This window comes from Jaculus jaculus, chromosome X (assembly GCF_020740685.1).
Source record: "Jaculus jaculus isolate mJacJac1 chromosome X, mJacJac1.mat.Y.cur, whole genome shotgun sequence".
NCBI classification, from domain to species: domain Eukaryota; kingdom Metazoa; phylum Chordata; class Mammalia; order Rodentia; family Dipodidae; genus Jaculus; species Jaculus jaculus.
The window spans coordinates 60,463,056-60,483,044 of record NC_059125.1 but is presented as its reverse complement, the minus strand read 5'-3'; the positions used below and the strand labels follow the sequence as shown (position 1 = coordinate 60,483,044).

General features: G+C 52.6%; 1 protein-coding gene across 1 annotated transcript; it reads right to left on the bottom strand.

Annotated features, from left to right (window-relative positions):
• Nucleotides 1–6,751: 6,751 nt before the first annotated feature.
• Efnb1 (ephrin B1) lies at nucleotides 6,752–19,761 on the bottom strand. Its single transcript, XM_004660999.3, has 5 exons — nucleotides 18,850–19,761; nucleotides 10,106–10,383; nucleotides 9,157–9,249; nucleotides 8,848–8,973; nucleotides 6,752–8,603 (listed from the first exon to the last, which is right to left on the bottom strand). The coding sequence occupies exons 1-5, from the start codon at nucleotides 18,975–18,977 to the stop codon at nucleotides 8,191–8,193; spliced, it is 1,038 nt and encodes a 345-aa protein (XP_004661056.1). The 5' UTR covers nucleotides 18,978–19,761; the 3' UTR covers nucleotides 6,752–8,190.
• Nucleotides 19,762–19,989: the final 228 nt, after the last annotated feature.

Genomic DNA, 19,989 nt, shown 5'->3' with positions numbered 1-19,989 from the left:
CACACAGTGCTCTAGGGGACCACAGTGGGGGGGAGGGGCGAAGAGACCTGAGGTGTAGTCTTAGCTCTTTTTTGTTGTTGTTGTTCATTTTTTAATTTATTTGAGAGCGACAGACACAGAGAGAAAGACAAATGGAGAGAGAGAGAGAGAGAATGGGCGCGCCAGGGCTTCCAGCCACTGCAAACGAACTCCAGACGCGTGCGCCCCCCTTGTGCATCTGGATAACGTGGGACCCAGGGAACCGAGTCTTGAACCGGGGTCCTTAGGCTTCACAGGCAAGCACTTAACCGCTAAGCCATCTCTCCAGCCCTCTTAACTCTTTTGACTTGTTCCCTCTGGAGCCTCAGTAGCCTCTTGTCTGTGTGGAAGTCATTAGACCAAAATTATTCTTTCACCAAACTCACTTGGGCCTGCAGTATTCAAGGCCAGGCTTGCTAACCCTTGGGGCTGGGGCCTAGAAGAACTGAAGGCTCACCATCCTTGGGTCCTCTTTGACCTTCAGTGCAGTCTTGTAAGGTGGCAACTTTGTTCATTCCCATTGTTTGTTTAAAAAAAAAATAAACCAGAAGTATAGATAGAGGGGTTTAAATAACTTGCTTGAGAATTCCTAACTGGAACATGACAAAGCTGGTGTGTGAACCCTGGCAGCCTAATCCAGACCCTACCCCACCTCTGCACCCACATGGCTGCCATCAAGGGCACTAAGCAGTCCGCCTCACTAACATATAGACACTGGATCTCAGGTTCAAATCCATGCTTTACAACTACCTAGTATGTGTCTGAGAGCAAGGCACTTTCCTTCTCTGAGCCTCCATTTCCTCACCCATAAAAGTCTAATCATAGTCCTGCCTCAGATAGGAACCTCACTGAGACATCACTGTAACAGGTGTCAATGAAGGCATACGCATGCAGTATTGAGCAAAGTGCCAGGCCCGTAATAAGTATTCAGTAAATGTTAGTGTTTATTGCAGGGTAATATAATGAGGCATTGCCTCCCTGGATTGGCTGGGCAGTAATACAAGCAGTGGAGTGCAGGGGCAGAGTCCTGGGTTGACTTTCCCAGCCCAGCCAAGCCCCTTCAATTGGATCAATATTTCAAAGGTTTATTGACATTGCCTTTGTGTAAGCCCTGTGCTGGGTATCCCCAGAGGCGAGATGTAGGAGAAAACACAGATACTGCCCTCCAGATGCTGGCCATCTAGTAAGGGAAGTAGCCGCAGATGCAGAGTGTGAGCAGAAGCCCCATGAGACAGGATAACAGAGTACCAACCTGGTATGTCCACGAAAGATCAGCAGGAATTTGACAGGCTACTAGCCAGGCATCTCTGGCTGATGGCAGTATACATGGAAATCAGGCATTTGAAGGTACCTGCCCTAGTTGGGCACCTTGAATAGGATGATGGGATTGGGTACACAATTGTTGCATGTGGGGAGAGAGACAGAGAAGAGAAGCTAAAGACATAGATGAGGGTTAGGTCACCCAGGGCCCTGAAAGCCACGCTGAGGAGTTGAGGGATGGCTAACAAACCCATAAGGTAAGCAGAAATAGACAAGATCAGGATTGCATTTTGGAAATACGCCTCCTACTGCCATTTTACACGGCTACATTATGCGAAGCTACCATTGTCCAGGCAAAATATTTAAGTGGCTTGAACCAGTGGGTGATGGCACTGGGATTGGTCAAAAGTGAAGAGTCAAGTGAAGAGGCAGCACTGAATGCATATTTCAAGGCTAATGCAGAGGTTTCTCCCTGGGTCCATCTGAGGCAAGACCTCAACTGAGCTGAGAGCAGACACCTGTGTTCTGTAGTCTCTTTTTCCCCTTTGGTGTTTATTTTTGTTTCCTTGTAAATTTCATTTCAGAAAATTCACCCCATTTTGTTCAGCTTAACTGAAGAGATTTTTTTCCCCATACCCCAGCTGGGATCAGAGTTCCTCTAGGGCCTCCCAGTGCCCAGGCTTCTCTTGTGGCAATTCCAGCAGTGATGGACACACCTGGGGACTGGAGCCGGCTTGGTGGAGCTTGGCAGACTTGCTGGACCTTGGAGAGGAGCAGTTTTGGCCAGGATCAGGCATAGAAGGCAGAGAGAGCAGCCAGCAAATCCCCTGGCTGCCTGTTTCAAAGTTCGCTGGGTAATGCCCTAAGTCATGGACACCTCTGGCTTTTTCTTTTTTGGATTTCACACTCCCAGGCTCCACAGAGGGGTGCCTGGGAGAAGCTTCTGTGCCAGAGGGATGGATCCCAGGGTCCATAGTAAACAAGGAGGATGGCGGGGGATGGTGAGATGGTGGGTGAGTGAAGAGGCAATGGGCTGGAAGTCAGAAAACCTGGGTGTGGGCCAGTGCTGGTGAACTCTCTGCGTGACTTGGGCAGTTCCTGCCTCCCCTCTCTGGGCCTCAGTTTTCCCATCCATCTAACAAGGGGGCTGGACTCCAAGGTCTCAAAAAAACGCCCTAACAGCTTGAAAGATTCCATTCTCTTCTCTGAATCTGCCCAGGGGGAGGCCTTGGGGGCTGGGGCACTGGCAGGGGCTGAGAATTCCATAGCAATTTGCATGTGAAAGCATGTTACTGCCATGGCTATTAGTGTGTGCAGGGGGGCTGAAGACAGGGCAAGGACTGCTGTCAGGCTGGCCGGAAAAGGCACAGGCAGACTGGTGGGGGAGGGAGGGTATCAGACTTGAGGTGTGCCCACGGAAGCCTTAGAACTTCTCCATCCACGAAAGGTTAAAGTCTCTTGTTTCTTTAAGCCTGCTAGGCTCAGCGCTTTGATGCCCGAGTCTGAGTTTGGGCCACAAACCAGCAGGTTTGGCCCCTAGAGATGCTGCCACGCTGATGTGGGGCTTTGGAACTGTGTGAGGTGCCCCAGGGGAGGGGCCTCTATGGAGGAGTTCGGACTGTTAGTTAATTTTCCGAGTCAGCTTGGAACCAGGTCTAAATCTCCCAGGGCCATTTTCCTCAGCCATGTTCGGTGTCATTCTAGCAACTGCCATGTGTAAACTTACCCAGTTTTTCAGTACGGAGCACATATAGGTTTGTTTGGTTCACCTCCTCCCTAGGCCCATAAGGATTGTGGAAGAACAATGCCACAGCAGGCAGCTTGAAGGGCCTGGGAAGCAGCAAGCTGGTCTGGCCCTGGTAGCATTCCTGTGTGTGCATGGGGCCTCAGTTTCCTCACAAAGGGTTAGGTCTGGAAAGGAGGTCACAAGGTTAAATCCTAGCTCTGCCATTTCTGACTCCTGACTTCCTCCCATTTTATCTGAGCAGGAGGCCAAGCAAGCTACCTGCTAGTTGATAAGGGGGAAACCTGCAGAATTCAGTCAGCCACTGTGGTCTCCAGTGCAGGTGTGGCTTCCAGGAGCTCCCCAAGTTACTCCTGGAACCTAGAACTGGAGGAAATATATAGAACCTTCCCCCAGGGACCTGGTCAGAGAAAGGGAGAAAGTTCCTCCTGTCGATGCCAGCTCCTCACCATCACTTCAGCCATGTGTGTGCTGGCGTAGCAAGGGCAGAGTCTGCTCTCGAGACTGAGCAGCTCACTCCTGCACGCCATGGGAAGTGTGTGTGTGTGTGTGTGTGTGTGTGTGTGTGTGTGTGCGCGCGCGCGCGCACGTGCGTGCACGCACGTGTTTGGTGGGGGAAAAGGGAGGAAACAGGCTAGTAATAGAGCAACTTCTATGTTTAGGAATCTTGCAAAAGGTCAGCTTTGGTCAGTAATGGGAACAGCAGATCGGGTGGTCCCTTCTCAAAGCAGGGGGAGCCATCAGATAAGCCAAACTATTCACTTTATTCCTCACTGCCAAAGCATCAGCTGCCAGTGTCGCTACTTATAATGCATCCAACATTTGTTGAAAAAAAAAAAAACAGATGAATGAAAGACTGACTTTCAGGCCCAAGTTTTTAATCTGCCTCTCATACATTCTCTCAACCTCGTCACCACACAAGTCGAATCATGTTAACTAAGCACTAAAAAAGCTTTCTAGATTATGAGGTGCATGGGAACAGGAACCGCCTCATCTCTTCTGTTTACCTCTATACTACAGTGCCTGACCAACGGCTGGCATGCAGCAGTATGTATTTTTGAACAGATGAATAAATCTAATACTATCCTATCATCGGGCAGTATTAGATGAGGCATGGAACTGAAGTCCCAAAAGAGTCAGGGGGGTTTGCTCCTGGTCAACAGGTGAGTCATGGCAGAGCAGGGACCGGCCCTTGGGTCTCCAATGGCTCACCCACGAGATTCTTTCCTCTGGATCAAAGGACTCCATGGCAAAGTTCTTTCACCTGTCTATATTCCTTCATATTACCCTCAAACCTCAGATTTCTGTCTTTCCTTTTTCTCTGCCAGCGGGGTAAGTAGCCATTAGAAACAGAACCTACAATTATCATCTCTCTCATGCCCTACAATAGCTCTCATTCTGGGCTCTGTGATCCCTGTCTTGGGTTGGGGCTGGCTCCCCCCCAGCCATCTTCCAAATGTTGGGGAGCCAACATAAGAAACACCAGCTGGGATCCCAGAACCCCCAGATCTGATGGGCAGCTATACAGGAGGCCAGCAGGAGATGGGTGAGGTGGGTCCGTAGGCAGGTTGGGGCTGACCCAGCCAGGGTGTCAGTGGCCAGGCAGGCTAGTGGGCTGGATTTCTGAGTGATTGATGCCAGGTTGCTGGAAGGCCACTTGATTGGCCAGGCCCTAGGATGGCCCTAGGGGCTTGATGCTCCTTGGGTTCTTTGTCCCATTTTTATACCCCTGCCTAGAATGTGCCAGGCCATTCACATCCCTCAAGCCTTGGAAATGCCTCCTGGGAACTTAAAAACTGTATGTAAACAAGGTCACAACAACTCTGGCCTTCCAGTTCTACACAGCCTTTCCCTTCAGGGAAACTGAGGCCTGGGTAGTACCTGCTCAGTTTGGCTTCACAGGTGAACCAGGCTCCACTTAAGACAGGGAGCCCCACCCTCACCTGGGAAGCATCCTCCATCCCTGACTCACCAGGAGCCTGGGCCCAGCTGGGACAGGAAGGAGAGTAGAGGGTGGGGCTGCTCAAGGTCCCTACTCCCCCTGACTCTAGCTAGGTAGACCCAGTCCTTCCTTGACCCAGACAGAGGAAGAGAATGGGAGTGGGAAGGACTGCAGTTCTTCAAGGAAGATACAGGTAACTGGGGAAGTGCAAAGGAGGAGAGTCACATACTTCTCTCAGGGAACTTATCCTATTCATTCATAATATAAATAAAGGCTTGGGCTTGACTCCTAGTGCCCACTTGCATTATGTGCATTCTTGGACAAGCTATAGCACTTTACAGGGTCACAGTTCCTTTGCCTCAATTATGAGGTAAGCAATCCCTACCTACCACCCTTATAGGGCATTTTCTATGGCTCCCAAGAATGTTTATGTATTTGACAAAAGTGGTAGGTAGAGTCCTGATGAAGGATACTCTGCCCCAGTGTTGGGAAGTACAGGAAGGCTCACCCAAGGCTAGAGACTAATCTGGTCTGAGCCAGCCCTGGTCAGAGACCCCTGGCCCAGGCAGGGCCCCACTCTAGGCATGCAGTCAAGTAGCAGCAGCTACATCTGATCTAGGAACTTCCTTTGGTTAATGAGAAACCAAATAAACAGCCTCTGCCCCAGCTGGCTCCAGCAGCACCTCAGGCTGGCCCAGCCCTGCTCTAGCCCAGCCCCTTTTCCCTCCCTGGGCAAGTCCCACGGTCCTCCTCCCCCTCCCTTTTCCATGTGCTCCCCATTTCCCTCTGAGCCCTGCCTACTTCTAGCCTGTCCTGTTGGGCTTCCTGTTCAGGATCCCTAACTCACCCTCCCCTTCCTTCCTCCTGCCCCTTTCCTCTTATCTCCTCCTTACCCATTTTTAACTGCTGGGATCTCAGTTGTCCTCCTCCCCTGACATCTGTCTTAGCCATAGCCACAGTCTCCCAATAAGACCTGCATGCTGCTCCCGGCTGGATCAGGAAGTCCCCAGGCTCTTCCAGTCTGCACCTCTCAGTGGGATGGAGGCCAAACCCTGTTCAAGGATCTCACCATACTCTCTGACCCGAGCAAGTTACTCATCTGTCTGTGGGAGGGATCCTGGGCACTCAGAGCTGCTTTACCTTCAGGGCTTCCACTGTCATCCAGAGCCCCCGCCCCAAGTATGCTATGGTGGTACCTCTGGCCCAACTGGGAAGACAGGAAAAGGAAAACTATTCTGGCTGAGAGAGGTGAACTGGGTGATCTTAAGCTATCCTGGCACTTCAGTGGGCACAGTGTGGCTCAACTCCTGGGAAGCTGTTCTTATCTACTCTCCAGGAGTCTTGAGGTAAGGCATAGTTGGGCCTTCCAGCAGGTCCCAGATCAAGCCCCAGCCAGATGATATCAGTGCCTATGGACATACCCAGGTCCTAGTGGGAGCACCTCTTCCCCATAAATCCTTTCTGTCTGAGCCTAGTGCCAAACTGGGAAAGGCACCTATGGCTTTTGCCACAGATGTCAAGATGGAAAAGGTGTGTGTGTGTAAGGGGGTGGAGGGCATAGAAGGAGCATGGGAACATAAAATATCTTGCTCTACAAGAGCAGCCACCTCTCTCCTCTACCTGCCCTGATCATCCACAGTGCAGGCACAGGAATGCACAGACACACATGCACACGCACTTTCACACTTCAATGCCCAATATCATGACACCATTTTACACTCGTTTCTCCATGTGGTTAATTTTTTTTTTTTTAGTTCTCATTTTTTCTAAGAAAAAAGCAACAAGAAAATAATTCAGAGTTTATACAAACATCTTTACATTATTTCTTCCAAAAAAGACTAGTATTTACACAAATGGCAACAGAAACAAAAACATAAAACCCTTCCGACTGCCACCTGGAAGGGGCTGGCTGTTCTGCTCCCTCTCCCACCTGGCACTGGGGTGGGCAGCTGGCCAGGAGGCAGTGTGGAGGTGGATGGTGTAAGGCCCAGCTCCTTCTATGGCAGCAGCTCTGGAAGTGCCTGCAAGGCGCACTTGAGTGGCAGTCTGTTAGCAGCCGTGCTGGCAAGGAGCTAGGGTCAAAGTGCACTGCAGGCTGGCCCAGCCCCGAGCAAGCAGCCTCTTCCTCTTTCCAGGCCCCAGCCCAAGACTAAGGAGACCAGTGGGAGCCAAGTTGGGTGGGAAGGGGGGGTGCCCACTTGTACTAGAGCCCAGAAAAGAAGCAGGCCACTTGGCTTTGTACCCGCTTAGGTCTCCACCTTAGACCTCTATTTCCCCACCAGGCCAAAGGATGCCAAAGGTGAAGAGAGAAGAGGGTGGTGGTGGTGGGGGGGAAACTCCCAGCTCTGCAGGGCAAATAGCCACCTGGGCACCTCACCTCCCTCCACCCCCCATGAGGTCATCTGCCTGCAGCAGCTCTCCTGTTCCCCAGGCAACAGCCAATTAAGACATTAATTACCGTGAGAGTGAGGGAGGCAGGAGATGCCCAAGAATCCCACAAGGAAGGGAATTTTTTGGTGGAAGGGTGGCAGTCACTACCCCACTGCCAGGATCAAGCTTTGTATTATGAGGATCAGGAAGGGAGGGTGGGGGCCACCTTGCCCAGTAGCACTCTCCTCTTCCCTCATGGGTAGGAACAGCCCTAGCCTGCCCTCTCCCACCCCCTGAAATATTAAGGAATCTATAAAAGAAATGCCATCTTATGCTTCCTGGCTGGCCATGTCCTGCCCCAGGCCCTCTTATACTGGGTCAGGCAAGGCTCAGAAAGCCTGGGGAGGGGCTGCCTTGTACATTTTTCCATTTTTCTTCAAAAAACAGATGAAAGTGAGTTGACAGCTAAAAAAAATGAACACAAAAAGCATTAAAAACAGTGATGATAGTGGACAAGCAGTCCTGGGAAGGGGGAAAGGGGGAGAGAAGGGGACAGGGCCAGGGGGCTTTCTCCCTGCCTGCTGTCCATCAGTGTCCAACTCTGCCCTCCAAGAAAGGGCGCCCCCACAGAGCCCAGAGGACTGGCCAGAGGGGGAAGGCACAAGAGCATGGGGATTGGGGCACAAGCACCCCCCTCCGAAGCCCAGGGGGCAGGAAAAAGGGGAATTATAAAAGCCAAGAAACTACAAAACTAAATACAAAGGTGGGCACAGCTGGCAAGGGGAGGGTTGTGGGGGAGAAAAGAGAAGCCGGTCCAGGCCATGTGTCTCTTGGGGCCTGAGGCCTTGCCAGGCCCTCAGACCTTATAGTAGATGTTCGCCGGGCTCTGGGGTGGCATCTCCTGGACGATGTAGACGGGGTGCCCGTAGTCCCCACTCACCTTCTCATAGTGGGGGCAGTAGTTGTTCTCTGTAGTCCGTAAGGGGATGATGATGTCACTAGGCTCGGTGCCTGCTGTGCCACTACCCCCTTTGGGGCTGGCCAGGGTGCTGAGTGAGAGGGCAGCCGCCCGTTGTTGTGTGTGCTTGCGGTGTCGCTTGCGCAGCTTGAGTAGTAGAACTGTCAGGAAGATGATGATGAGCAGAAAGATGACACAGCCAGCACCAACTGCCGCAAACAATGCAACCTTGGAGTTGAAGAAGCTGTCGGAGTCGCCGCTGCCACCCCCGTTTGCACCTGGGCCACTCTTCTCTTCCTGGTTCACAGTCTCTGAGGAAGGGCAAGGGAAGCAACGGTCAGTTAGAGAGAGATGACGCAGAGAACACTGATGGAGGCAAACAAGGGCCCCATGGAGCTGAAGAAGCTGCCTAGGTTCTGTTCTTGCTGTCCCCCACGTTCACTAGACACCTGGTGGGGCTCTGGCTAGACCCAGTCTGCATTTCTTCAGGCATAGGGTCTCAGGGGTAAGTGAACAATGATATGTGCTCCCTGCAAAACACTGACGTACACTCACCATGCTTGCCGTCAGGGTCACCCTGGGGACCCCGACCAGGGCCCTGTGTGGCCGTCTTGACAGTGTTGTCTGCCTCCTTGCTGGGCCGGCTGGTAGTCAGCTGCTCAGGTGTCACAGCATTGGGATCTGAGGGCAAGGAAAGAACAAATCAAAGGGGGAACCATGCCAGCACGAGTGAACTCAATTATTGTGGGTGGGCCAAAGGTGGCTGGACAATTAGATCTCAGCTACTTTAACCCTCTACACCTGCCCCCCACTTCTAACACACCCCAACCAGCCACAAACATGGATATCCTACCAGGCACTCACCTTGCCCAACCTTCATGACAATCTTCATGGTGCGTGTACGGCACACACCTCCCTCACGGTTCTCTAGGCCCTCTAGGCTCCCATTAGATGTTGCTGTGTGAAGAGGACAGAAGTCAGAAGTTTAGAGGATTTTTTAAACTTATTTTCCCACTTATCTTTTTTGGCATAATCATTGAGGGAGAACGAAAAATAGTGGAAGTGGAGTAGGGCAAGCAGCTCATACCTGCCTACCTATGAGCCCTTCTACTTTCCTCCCTCCAAACCTGAAGGAAGAGGAGCCTGGCCCTCAGGCCAAGAATGAGCCCCTCCACCAGGAACACCACTCCTCATGAACAGGACTTTTACCTGTTTTTCTCAGGGGCAACAATAGGGTGTGCCTTCTCACTAGATGTTACCCAGAGGCAAAACAAATAGAAATCACACCATGAGAGGAACATCTACATATACTGGAAAAAAATTCCAGGTGAGTGACCAGGAGAGCCTGGTTAAAGTCTCAATCCTCTCCCAATCAACTCCCTGAATGAGAGGAGGCGAGGGCCTCATATATGCTAGGTATACACTCTACCATTGAGCTATACCCCCAGCTCCATTCACCTCTGGGGGCCTTAGCTTCCCAAGAAAAGGCAGAACAGCTGGTTGATCTCAAAGAACTCTGCCAACTCTGCCAGTCCCAAGAAAGGAAAGAGAAAGCAACATGAATTAGAAGCCTTTCCCACCCATGCCCTGGAGCTGAGGCAAGCTGGCGGCAGGCCGCATGGTGAATGTTGGGGCCAGAATTCCAAGGCCAAGCTGAGAGGAGAGCATGCAAGTCTTCAAAGAGGATCAGCTCAGGCAGGGCCTTAACTGTGTGCAGGTGGGCTTGTGGCACCATTCAAAAGCTGCCACTACTGCAGAAAGGCACAGCTAAGAACAGGGAGAGCACCAGCTGGAAGGTGGTAGGGGGACTCACAGGTAATATAGTAATCGTGGTACTTTTTGAACTCTAGGCCCATGTAGTTGGGGCTGAACTCCTGGAACTTGATGGTAAAGCGGATTTCCTGCTGTGGCTTGTTGCAGGTGACCAGAACATTTGGGTCAAGCACGGTGCTACAGGCAGCTGCCTGCTCTGGCCGCACCAGGTACAGCTTGTAGTACTCATAGGGCCGCCCTGCTTCTGCTCGGGGACAGATGATGTCCAGCTTGTCTCCAATCTTCGGGTAGATCACCAAGCCCTTCCCACTCAAGAACCTGCCCAGAAGAGAAGAGATTGTCAGCCTCAAATTTAGGGGTGCCCAAGGCCATACCAGAACCAAGGGAGCAACAAGGCCAAGGCTGGGTCTACTGGATAGAGATAGTAAGCAAGCCTTATGCCTTTCCTCCAATAATCTCAGGCTGGGGTGGGGAAGAGAATCATACTGCCAGCAGGGTGTGGAAGGGGTGGCCCATAGGCAAGGCTGCCAGGCTTTCAATACTTGGCAGGGTGGGGCACTACCTGGCTGGGGGAGCCCTTTGTCCTAATGTGGCATTTCCGCAGGGGGTTGACGTGGCCAGATGGGCCAGGTATCAAGGTGTCAGGCCCAGGCTGCCTTGTCCCCCATACTTCCCAGTACACTCACATTCCTTCATGGCCTCCTGCTGCTACTTACACACACACACACACACACACACACGCACACACGCGCGCACGCACGCGCACACACACACACACAGAGAGAGAGAGAGAGAGAGAGAGAGAGAGAGAGAGAGAGCAAGCGAGCCCACACATGCCTTTACCACCACCCCCGCATCTCCCAGCCCAAGGCTGGGGTAGCTCAACCTGCCTGGGACCAAGGCCTTTCCCCCCATCTTGCTAATCTTGGGCATGATGATGAGATAGGAACAGGTAATGGAGCCAGGACTAGATGGCCCATCTCTGGCCAGGGGTGGCTCCAAGGTGTCTTGCTGGTGATCTATTCCACCCCTCTAGTATAAGAGCCTAAATCTTCAAACTTGACCAAGTCTGTTTCCCAAAATGACTAAAGAGATGGGGAAAGGGATCCTATGAAGGCCCCTAGATCATGTAACAGAGAGGGTCCTAGGAACTCCATACATTTATCTGTATTCTTACCTCTCACCTCCACATGCCAACTACTACAGGTCCCAAAATGAGAAGACTAAATGCCTTGAGCTAGGATTCATTGTCTAACCTACAAAACTGAGCACTGGCCCAGAGGCACCTATTTGTTTCTGTCCTTGCCTAAGCACAGAAGAAAGGAGAGTTCTGAGCTTGAGCAGGCTAGAACTAAAAGCATGGAGAAAACACAAGGCTTTGGCATCAGATTCCAAAGCTAGGCCCTTACTACCTTTGTGGCCTTAGATGAGCTTCCCAGTCTCTCTCAGCTTCAGTTTCTTCTCTCATGAACGGTGATGGTGGTGGGGTGATTAGCACCTAGCACACAATAGGTGTAGGTACTCAATATGCTTGAATCCTTCTTACAAGCAGTATGCCAAGCGGCAGGAGAACAGATACTAACACGAGTACCTGTGAGCCCAATCTTGTTTCTTGACAGGAAATAGAAGATTCAGCCCTACAGTTATGAACTTTACTGCTTGCTTTAGCCTAGAGAAGTAAATGGGCCTCATAGTAGGCAGAGATAGGTCCAGACTATCTGTAGGTTACAGGTGAGAATGGTGCTTCAGACAGCCAGGGTGGGAGGCAGCAGGAGGAAGGCTATGGCTCGTCTGACTGCAATGCTGCAGGCTCAGAAGTGGCTCCATGGAGAGATCAGGATAAAGGTGTATCCTGGGTGAAGGATAAGAAATCAATATACAGGGGCTAGGGAGATTGCTCAGTAGTTAATGGTGCTTGCTTGCAAAGCCAAGGTTGAGTTCCTCAGCCACACCAGCGTTCATTTGCAGCAGCTAGAGACACTGATGTGCATATGCACCCACACGTGCGTGCACAAATATATATATATATATATATATATATATATATATATATATATATATATATATTATTTTTTAAAGTCAACACACAGCAATAGTGGGCAGCAATGGATGAGACACAAAACCCAGGCCAGTGACTGATCCAGCTTGGATGGGAAAGAGTAGATAGAGAGGATCAGAAGAGGTGGAAAAGATCAGCTAGGGACAAATGGAAATGCCTCAAGGGCCATAACAAGCAGTGAGGGTTTCATAGCCCTAGTGACAGACTCGGTAGCAGAAAGGACAATGGAGGGCTGAAGGCCTAAGAAGAATGAAGCTTAGAGTGTTATTCACCTCCATTGCATTGTATAGGTTACTGCAATCATCTGGTCCCATTTGCTGAGGACCATGGGGGCAAGCAATGAGGGCAAACTGGGAACTCTAGGCAGACGACTTCACAATGCCAAACATGTATCCTTGACTGATATCCACAAGGCAAGGAGTGGGAATTGATTAAGTGGATGAAGAAAATTTAGAAAAGCAACCTTTCTTCCATGCCATATGATGTTTTGCCAAGCTAGCAGCCACTATCTTGATGTCAAACCAGAACAAGATGCCTTCCCCCTTGGCCTTTAACTCAACAACAGGGCACAGAAAGCAAGCAAACATGCCATAAAGGCCCAGACAAATATTTGAGAGGGGATTCCCCCCACCCCATGCACCCAAGCAACAAGTTCCACCAAAACTTCTGTAATTACCAAGGCACTTTTCACTTTCCATCCCTCACACTGCTTCTATCTAGATAGGAAAATAGATAATTACTAACATTGTAGAGCCTGAAACAGGACTTAAGAGACTTTAGCTAAACTAAGAGAATGAATGATCAGAGGAGTGTTCCCACTGAGATGTCCTCACATCCCTCAGGTTCTAAAAGGACCTCAACAATGGCTGGCCTATGGACAGTTGCACCTCAAGGAGGCATGGAAAGGGGGACAGGCCAGCTCACCTTTCTAATCATTAGGCAGGCTCCCATTTACTTACCAGGGAGATGTGTCAGCCTTGGTGCAGTCTCCCATTGCCACCCAGATTTCAGAGCCCCAAGACTGGAACAAGGCTTCTAGCTACTTGGGGTTCTACTTTGAATTGAGATTGAGAAAACAGATGTCTACACAGCGGGGGAAAGGGGGAGAAAGAGAGGACTACTGGCCCCAAACCTCTCAGAGTCTCTCCAACCTCAGTCAGCAGGCTTCATAAATATTCATAAGCATATTTGCATAGCAGCTGGCAGAAGGAAACTTACCTTCCCCTAAAGTGTAGAAGGGAAAGGAGCCTAATGAGACCCACATCCCCAACTGTGATCCCCCATACTGGTAACTTTTTCACACTTTCTCCTATGGGGTGAGTTTCAGCTAGGTCTAGGAGTTGTTAAAGTTCAAGGGGTGAGTGTGTAGTCAGTGAGAATGAAGCCCAAGCAATATACAGTATTAGTTGGTACTTTAAGGGAGAACCTACAATATCTCCCCCCTTTTCCTAACCAGGCTACCGGTAGAGGAGGGGATAGGAGAAGAGGAGGTAGAGGTCACTAACTTAAACTCTTTGGGGCCATCTTTCAAAAACCACTACTCCCTCCATGATCAAGACAAGCTTTCCTGCCTGGGGCCACCTCCATACAAAGCTCTTTTCTGGAAAATAAGGGGATTGACATAGCCCAGCAGGGAGGCCTGAAGCAGGTCACCATGGCAACCTGAGACTTTCCCTCCCTAGCCTGTGATAGCCCTGGGACCCCAGGGATCCACCCTAGGAGTAAAGGGACTGTAGGGGAAGAAGCCAGAACTTTTTCAGTTCTTGTCTTACAGCCTTTTCTACCTTTCTTCCCTAGCCCAAGACCTTCCCCTCAAATCTTTCGACTTAGAATTGCTACCATTACTACTCAAAGGAATCTTAAGCTATGAAAAACCCAGAGGATCTGGGGACAGCAGCCTGCAAGACCCTGGACTGATCAGAAACCAATACCCCCACCACACACACATCTCAAGTGCCTTTAGTTCAAATGAGTCCCTCTCCACCCCTATGCATGTGTTCTAAGGGGGAGCGGGGGAGCAGGCTGCAGCTGGGGCAGTCATGCCCAAAAAGCTATACTCCCTTCCCACCTACATTTTCATCAGGTTCTGTCAACTGGAGGCCAGAGAGATCTAAGGGGGAGCCTGTTCCCCAACCATGCAAGTCTACGGATGGTAGAAGACTCTAGCCACAGCCTTGATTTGGTGACCCCACCACTACTAGCCCCCTCCCCCGGGGTGGCAAGGCTGCTAGAGGACAGACAGACCCCAAGCCAGAGCTCAAGTCTGCTCTCATCCCAGCTAGGGTGGGGAGCCCCCAAATTAAAGGCTCCTCTTTCACTCCCCCAGCTCCACCCAACCCCTGAGGCAGCAGGAGCAGGCCTGGCGTGTCCCAGCAGTGCCCGCCCAGGCGTGGGTGGGCAGGAACAGCAGCTGGGCCCTGGCACATACACAGCTCTGTCGGAGGCAGGGAAGCCAGGAGAGTCCTAGAGGAAGTCCCCTCCCCACCTACAGGATCTATGTCCTCCCTCTGTTCCACCTGACCAAAGCTAGTTAGTAAACTGGGGTTTAACACCTTCCCCTTCTTTCCACAGTATGGTTCCCTAAGAAGAGACTCTTGGTTCTGAGAGGCACTGCTCTGCTAGTGGGGGTGTACCAGGCAATGGTAGGTCCCTTGAACAGGCTGTCTTCGGAGCCGAGCCTAGGAAAGTTATAGAAGTTATAAGTACTGTTCTCCCCAGACAGGCATGGCGTAAGTCAAAAGGACAGATCCATGCATACCTAGGAGATAAGGGGAACCCAGGGGCTGGCACCTTGTTACACTTTGAATTTCTCCTCTAGATTCTGAGGCATCAGGATGGCACATAGCACAACTCTGCTCCTTTTGACGAGTCTCACCAAGTGACCTCAGGCAAGTCATTCATTTCCCCTTTCTGGGCATATGCCTTCTTCTCTGGAAATTAGGGCCAATGCCTACTTACTGGGTTGTTGGGAGCACCCAATGAGATCATAGATGAGAATGCCTTGTAAGTAGCAAGGTGTTGCCTGCCTATTAGTTAGCATGCCAACCACAATATCATTTAGAGGTAGCAAGCTAAAAGTGCTTATACTTCTGGCTGCTAGCACCCCGACCCCAAACCACTACCACAAAAAACACACCCACGAGGAGGAGCCACTGGCAGGCAACCCCCACCTCGGGTTCTCCTTATAATCACAGGGTGGACTCTCCCCCAAACCTGGTGTTTCCATGGCAACATTCAGTTTCCTGGCTGGCCCTCTGTTCCCAGTCCTAACCCCAGGAAACACTGATGCACAGAGGTATCAGAGGCCCAACCATCTCCATTCACCTGGGCTAGTGAGGCAATGGAGAGCCGGAGGGAAGAAAGGGAACCTTCGATTCAGTCCCCACCCCAGCTTCCTCACAGGCCCTTCTTTCCCTTGCCTGGCTGCCCTGAGTGGGGACACAGAGGCAGGGGATAGGGAACTTTAGGAACTGTTGCATTTCCATCACTCTTAGGCCTTCACCTGTGGCCATTCAGAAACAAAGTAGAAGAGTCAGGTCCCTAGCTACCCCAGAAAGGAGCCCCTTGAATAGGCCTCCCCAGGACTGTGAATTAGAACAGCTGTGAGGGGGCTGGGACCAACACTTTGGCTTGTAGCAGGCAAGCATGGGTTGGGGTCTGCAGCTGCCCCACCCATGCTGGAGTCAAGGGTCCCAGATGCCAAACTGAACCCCCACTCTCATATGAAGAAGAATTGTAATGTGATCTCAAGCACATTCCCACTCCCTGGAGGTGGGGGAACCTGAGTGGGAAAGAGAGGGGTCGGAATGGGACCAAGAGAATGAACTGCAGCAGCTGGACTTGGCTGAGGACTCAAGTGTGAGGCCTACCGGCTGCCCCAAGCTCTCCAGGGAAGAGCATGAAGGAGGGGGCTGCCCTGGGACCATTTAGACCACAGTCTCCAACCCAGGCCAGCACATACACCCGGGTTATCTACCAAAGCCCAGCAGAATTAAACCCATCTTCCCACCTTGCACTCTTGGGGCAAGTCTGATAAGGGGCACAGGAAGCAGAAGCTCTCATTACCCAGGGACTACCACCCCAGAAAGCTGCAGCACCAATTTGGAGATAGGCTAGGAGTCTTGATCTGGCCCTTCCGGCTCCCTTTCCCAGTCAGGGCTGGGGCTGTGTGTGCCCTGGAACCTGAAAGCAGACCCCATCACTTCTTTATTTTGATTTTTTTTTTCCCAAGGAGGAAGCAATTAAGCAGGGTTTATAGGCACTGGGAGATTTTTTGAGGGAGGGGTGCCAGCTCCTGACAGGGCTAAGGAGAGAGACCAAAAGCCAGGAGAGGAAGAGGGGAGGGATGAGAGAAAATGAGCCTGCGAGGGAGAGCTCGGGCATGTGCGAGAAACAAAAGGACTTGAGAAAAAGAGGCAGAGAGTGACTAAGAGTAAGAGGGAGTATGAGAAACAGGGAGAGCGGGCGAGCCTAGCTGAGAGGGAGCTGAGCACTGCTCTCTCAGGGGGTGAGAGGGCAACAACACTAACAACAGTGGCCACTGAGGGAGAACTCCAGCAGGGCATATAGAGGGAGTAGGACATACAGAGGAAGACAGACAGAGACTGTTTATTGGCAAAGCTATGGCAGCCTGAGGATTGGGCGCGGTGGCACAGACAGCCTCCAGAGCTGAGAGCAATGCCTCCCTCCTGTCCTCCTGCCCCGCACCCCATACCAACACAAGAAGACATCAGCTGCATTCCAGACCCCTGATCATAGATGAACTGGGGGGGGGGAATCGGGGGACACCAAAATCAGTTCTTACTATCCCTAGATCTGTCAATTACAGGATGGAATCCAGGCAGGTTCTACTGAGACCAGAGTCATCCCCATTCCCACCTTATGCTGGTCCTTAGCTTGAGGTGGACAGAAGGGAAGGCAGAGAAGACCTCCCCCACGCTTGTAAGCGGCCACAGAGCCTTAAAGGCTCAGAACACATGAAAGGGGAAGCTCCCACAGATCTTGTTTCTCCCAGCACCCTCAACTCTGCAGGAGGCCACTTTTCCAGCAGTGGAGTTGCATAGTATCTCTGGTTAGAGACCTAAGAGAGCAATTAGGTCACTCCCATGAGCCCCTAGGATGGGTTAACCTGAGGCAGATTGCAACTCTCTTGACTCAAGAGCATTTCAGCCCTCCACTCTTAAAGGGAGAGAACTGGCCACTTCACAATGTTTCTCCGTGGGCTTAGCAGCCTAGGGTCCCCAGACCATTTTGAATCCAGCTGTTCAGGTAGTGCAACCCAATCTGCTTTCTAGGTAGGGGAGAAAATTTTGCAGATCCCCAGCGAGAGCCTTCCACCCTAACCCTCCTATTGGGTCCACCAGTAACAGGATCCAAGAAGAGAACTGAAGAAACTGCCTTCTCTCTCTCACTCCAGGACTGAGATGCACCACACCTGGTACCAAGAAAAGGCCAAGGCAAGCAGGAACCTTGGAAGTTAGCAGAGAAACCAGAAGAGTGGACAGGAAGAAATTCCAGAAACAGGAATTTGAGAACATGGAAGGGGCAAGTCAAGGCCCCCAGTTTCTAACTAACTGGGGTTGAGCATACACTGCGTGACCGACAGAAAACAGGGTAGAGAGACTATGACCCTGTGTTCTAACCTGAGTCCTGGATGCCAAAAGAGAGAGCGAAAAAAAGGCCATAGGTCACTACAACAGCTCAAGAGACTCCCGACCAACAGCCCAGAAACCACTGAGCCACCGCCCTAAAAGGTGTGTGTTGTTCGAAGGTGAGGGGAGAGTTACGAGGGGAAGGAGAAGAAAGGATCTCCTTTGTATATTTTCTCCCAAGCCCTTGGAGAAATTCAAGGAATGGCTCCCCCAACCTAGGTGACTTATAGAGTGGGGGGCCCGAAGGGACCTGCCAGGGAAGGAATTGAATATTTCCCACCCACCTCCCTGGCTGGCTCCGCCACCACTCTCTACTCGGCCTGGCCCTCGAAGAAGCTCTGCTGCCAGACTCCATTGGACCCCCGACGGGCGCTGGATCGAACCCCCCCACAACAACCCCTCTCCCACTCCGCCCCTCTCCACCCGCCGCCTGCCTTTGTGAGCCTGGGAGCAGCGCCCGCCTTTCTACCGCCCAGGCAGGGAGAAACGGGGAGGGGGGGCAAGAAGAGATGGTAAAGGGAAAACCAGGGAGGGAAACAAGGGAGAAAGAAAAATGAAAATGGGAGAAGCCAGAAAGGGGATACAGGCGCTGGCACCCGCCCCAGGCGCTCGGTCCCGCGCAGTGTCTTCTTAACACCTTAGCGAGCAAGGAACCTGGATTCCGGCCTCGTCCCCCGCTCAGGTCAAGATCGCCCCTGAAACCGCTCTGGGCGAAAACCACCCCACGTTCCCAGGGGCCCCCAAACGAGCTGCTTTCTCGCCTCCACCCAGCTCTCCGGTGCGCTCTCAAGAGCTAGGACATCCTATCTCTGTTGCGACCATCTCGACTTGATCCGGGACGTGCGGAGGCAAGGGCTGGGAAGCTTAAGGGTCACAATCCGGCCAAGTGCCCCCACCCCACTCCGCCGCACCCTACCCCGCCTGCCCGCAAGAAAACACTAGAGAAAAAGCCAGCGACAAAATGGGGCACCGCATCTCCTCCGGACACCTCCCCACACGCACTTGGGGGCGCACAACCACACCCCGAAGAAGTGTCTCCCACCCCCAAGGGACAGGAGCAGATAAGTTACTCACTTGGGGTTGAGGGAGCTCCAGGACACAGGCTCCAGGTTCTTGGCCAGCGGCGTGGCAAGCCGGCAAAGCGTCAACACGACCATCGCCACAAGCCACTTGCTGAGCCAACGCTGCCCAGGCCGGGCCATCTTCCCGGGGGCAGGATACACTTCGGGATCCCCGGGAGCCTCCTCAGCAAAGCTCGCCTCGCCTTCTCGTGCCGCGCTGTGCTCGGAGCCACTCAGGCGCCCATCCTCCGCTGCCGCCGGCCTTGAAGTATTCGCCTCCCGCCGGCTTCGGTGTCGCCCTCCTTCGCCCCGCTGGCCAGGAGGACTCACTGGGCAGGCGCCCCCAACCCGGGCATGGGCTGCGGCCTCCGAAGGCTCGTTCCCCTAGCCTCTCCGCCACACGAGGCGTGACGGGGGCTCGGCGCCCCCGGGTGATTTCCCCTGGTTCCGCTGGGCTCCCGGAGACTGTTTGGGACTGTGCGCCTTCTCCCCGACGGGGTCTCCCCGCGGAGTACTCTGTGGCTGCTCCGACGCCTCGACCGCCCTGGGATTGACGGCCCTGGGAAGAAGTGGGGGATCTCCCCACAATCCAAGCTCGGCCCCCAGGCTCCCGACTGGGTCGCCCTGGTACGGGCTCCGTTCCTTCGGGCCACACTGGGACTCCGGGCTGCGCGCCCCCCCGACAGCTTCTACTTCAACGCGGGCCCAGCTCAATGTACTTAAAAGACCGAGGCGACCCTGCCGAATAAATCAGTCCCATGAGTTTGCGCCTCTGAAGCCTCGGCCGGGTAGCCCCGGCAGCCCCGTAGCTAAATCCTTGCTCCCCGACGATAGAGGGTCTGCAGACAGCGTTAGTCTCACACACCTCCCACTGCTGTCCAGCGCGCATAGATTCCCTCCGCTGCCGCTGAGCTTTCTACTCTCCTGCTCAGGCGAACGCAAGGCCAACCCTGCTCCTCCCAGCCAATAGCAAGCTCCGTAACGGGGTCCTTGTCCCATACCACGCCCCCAGAGCAGGAAGGGGCGGGGCTTCGGGAATTCTTAAGGACGCCGCGCTCCGGATGGCACCAATGTGAGTGTGCGGCTCTTGTGGTTAGGATTGTTCTCTGCTTAGTCCTGTTCCCAGCGCATTCGGCCCGTGGGAAGCTGGCGC

Bases quoted from the DNA above. Each gene is read 5' to 3' on its own strand.
- Efnb1 (XM_004660999.3), bottom strand. From the start codon at position 18,977: ATGGCCCGGCCTGGGCAGCGTTGGCTCAGCAAGTGGCTTGTGGCGATG. The intron at 10,384-18,849 runs GTGAGTAACTTA...TCTTCTGGGCAG, and splicing joins TGGAGCTCCCTCAACCCCAA to GTTCTTGAGTGGGAAGGGCT. The intron at 8,974-9,156 runs GTGAGTGCCTGG...CCTTGCCCTCAG, and splicing joins TGTCATGAAGGTTGGGCAAG to ATCCCAATGCTGTGACACCT.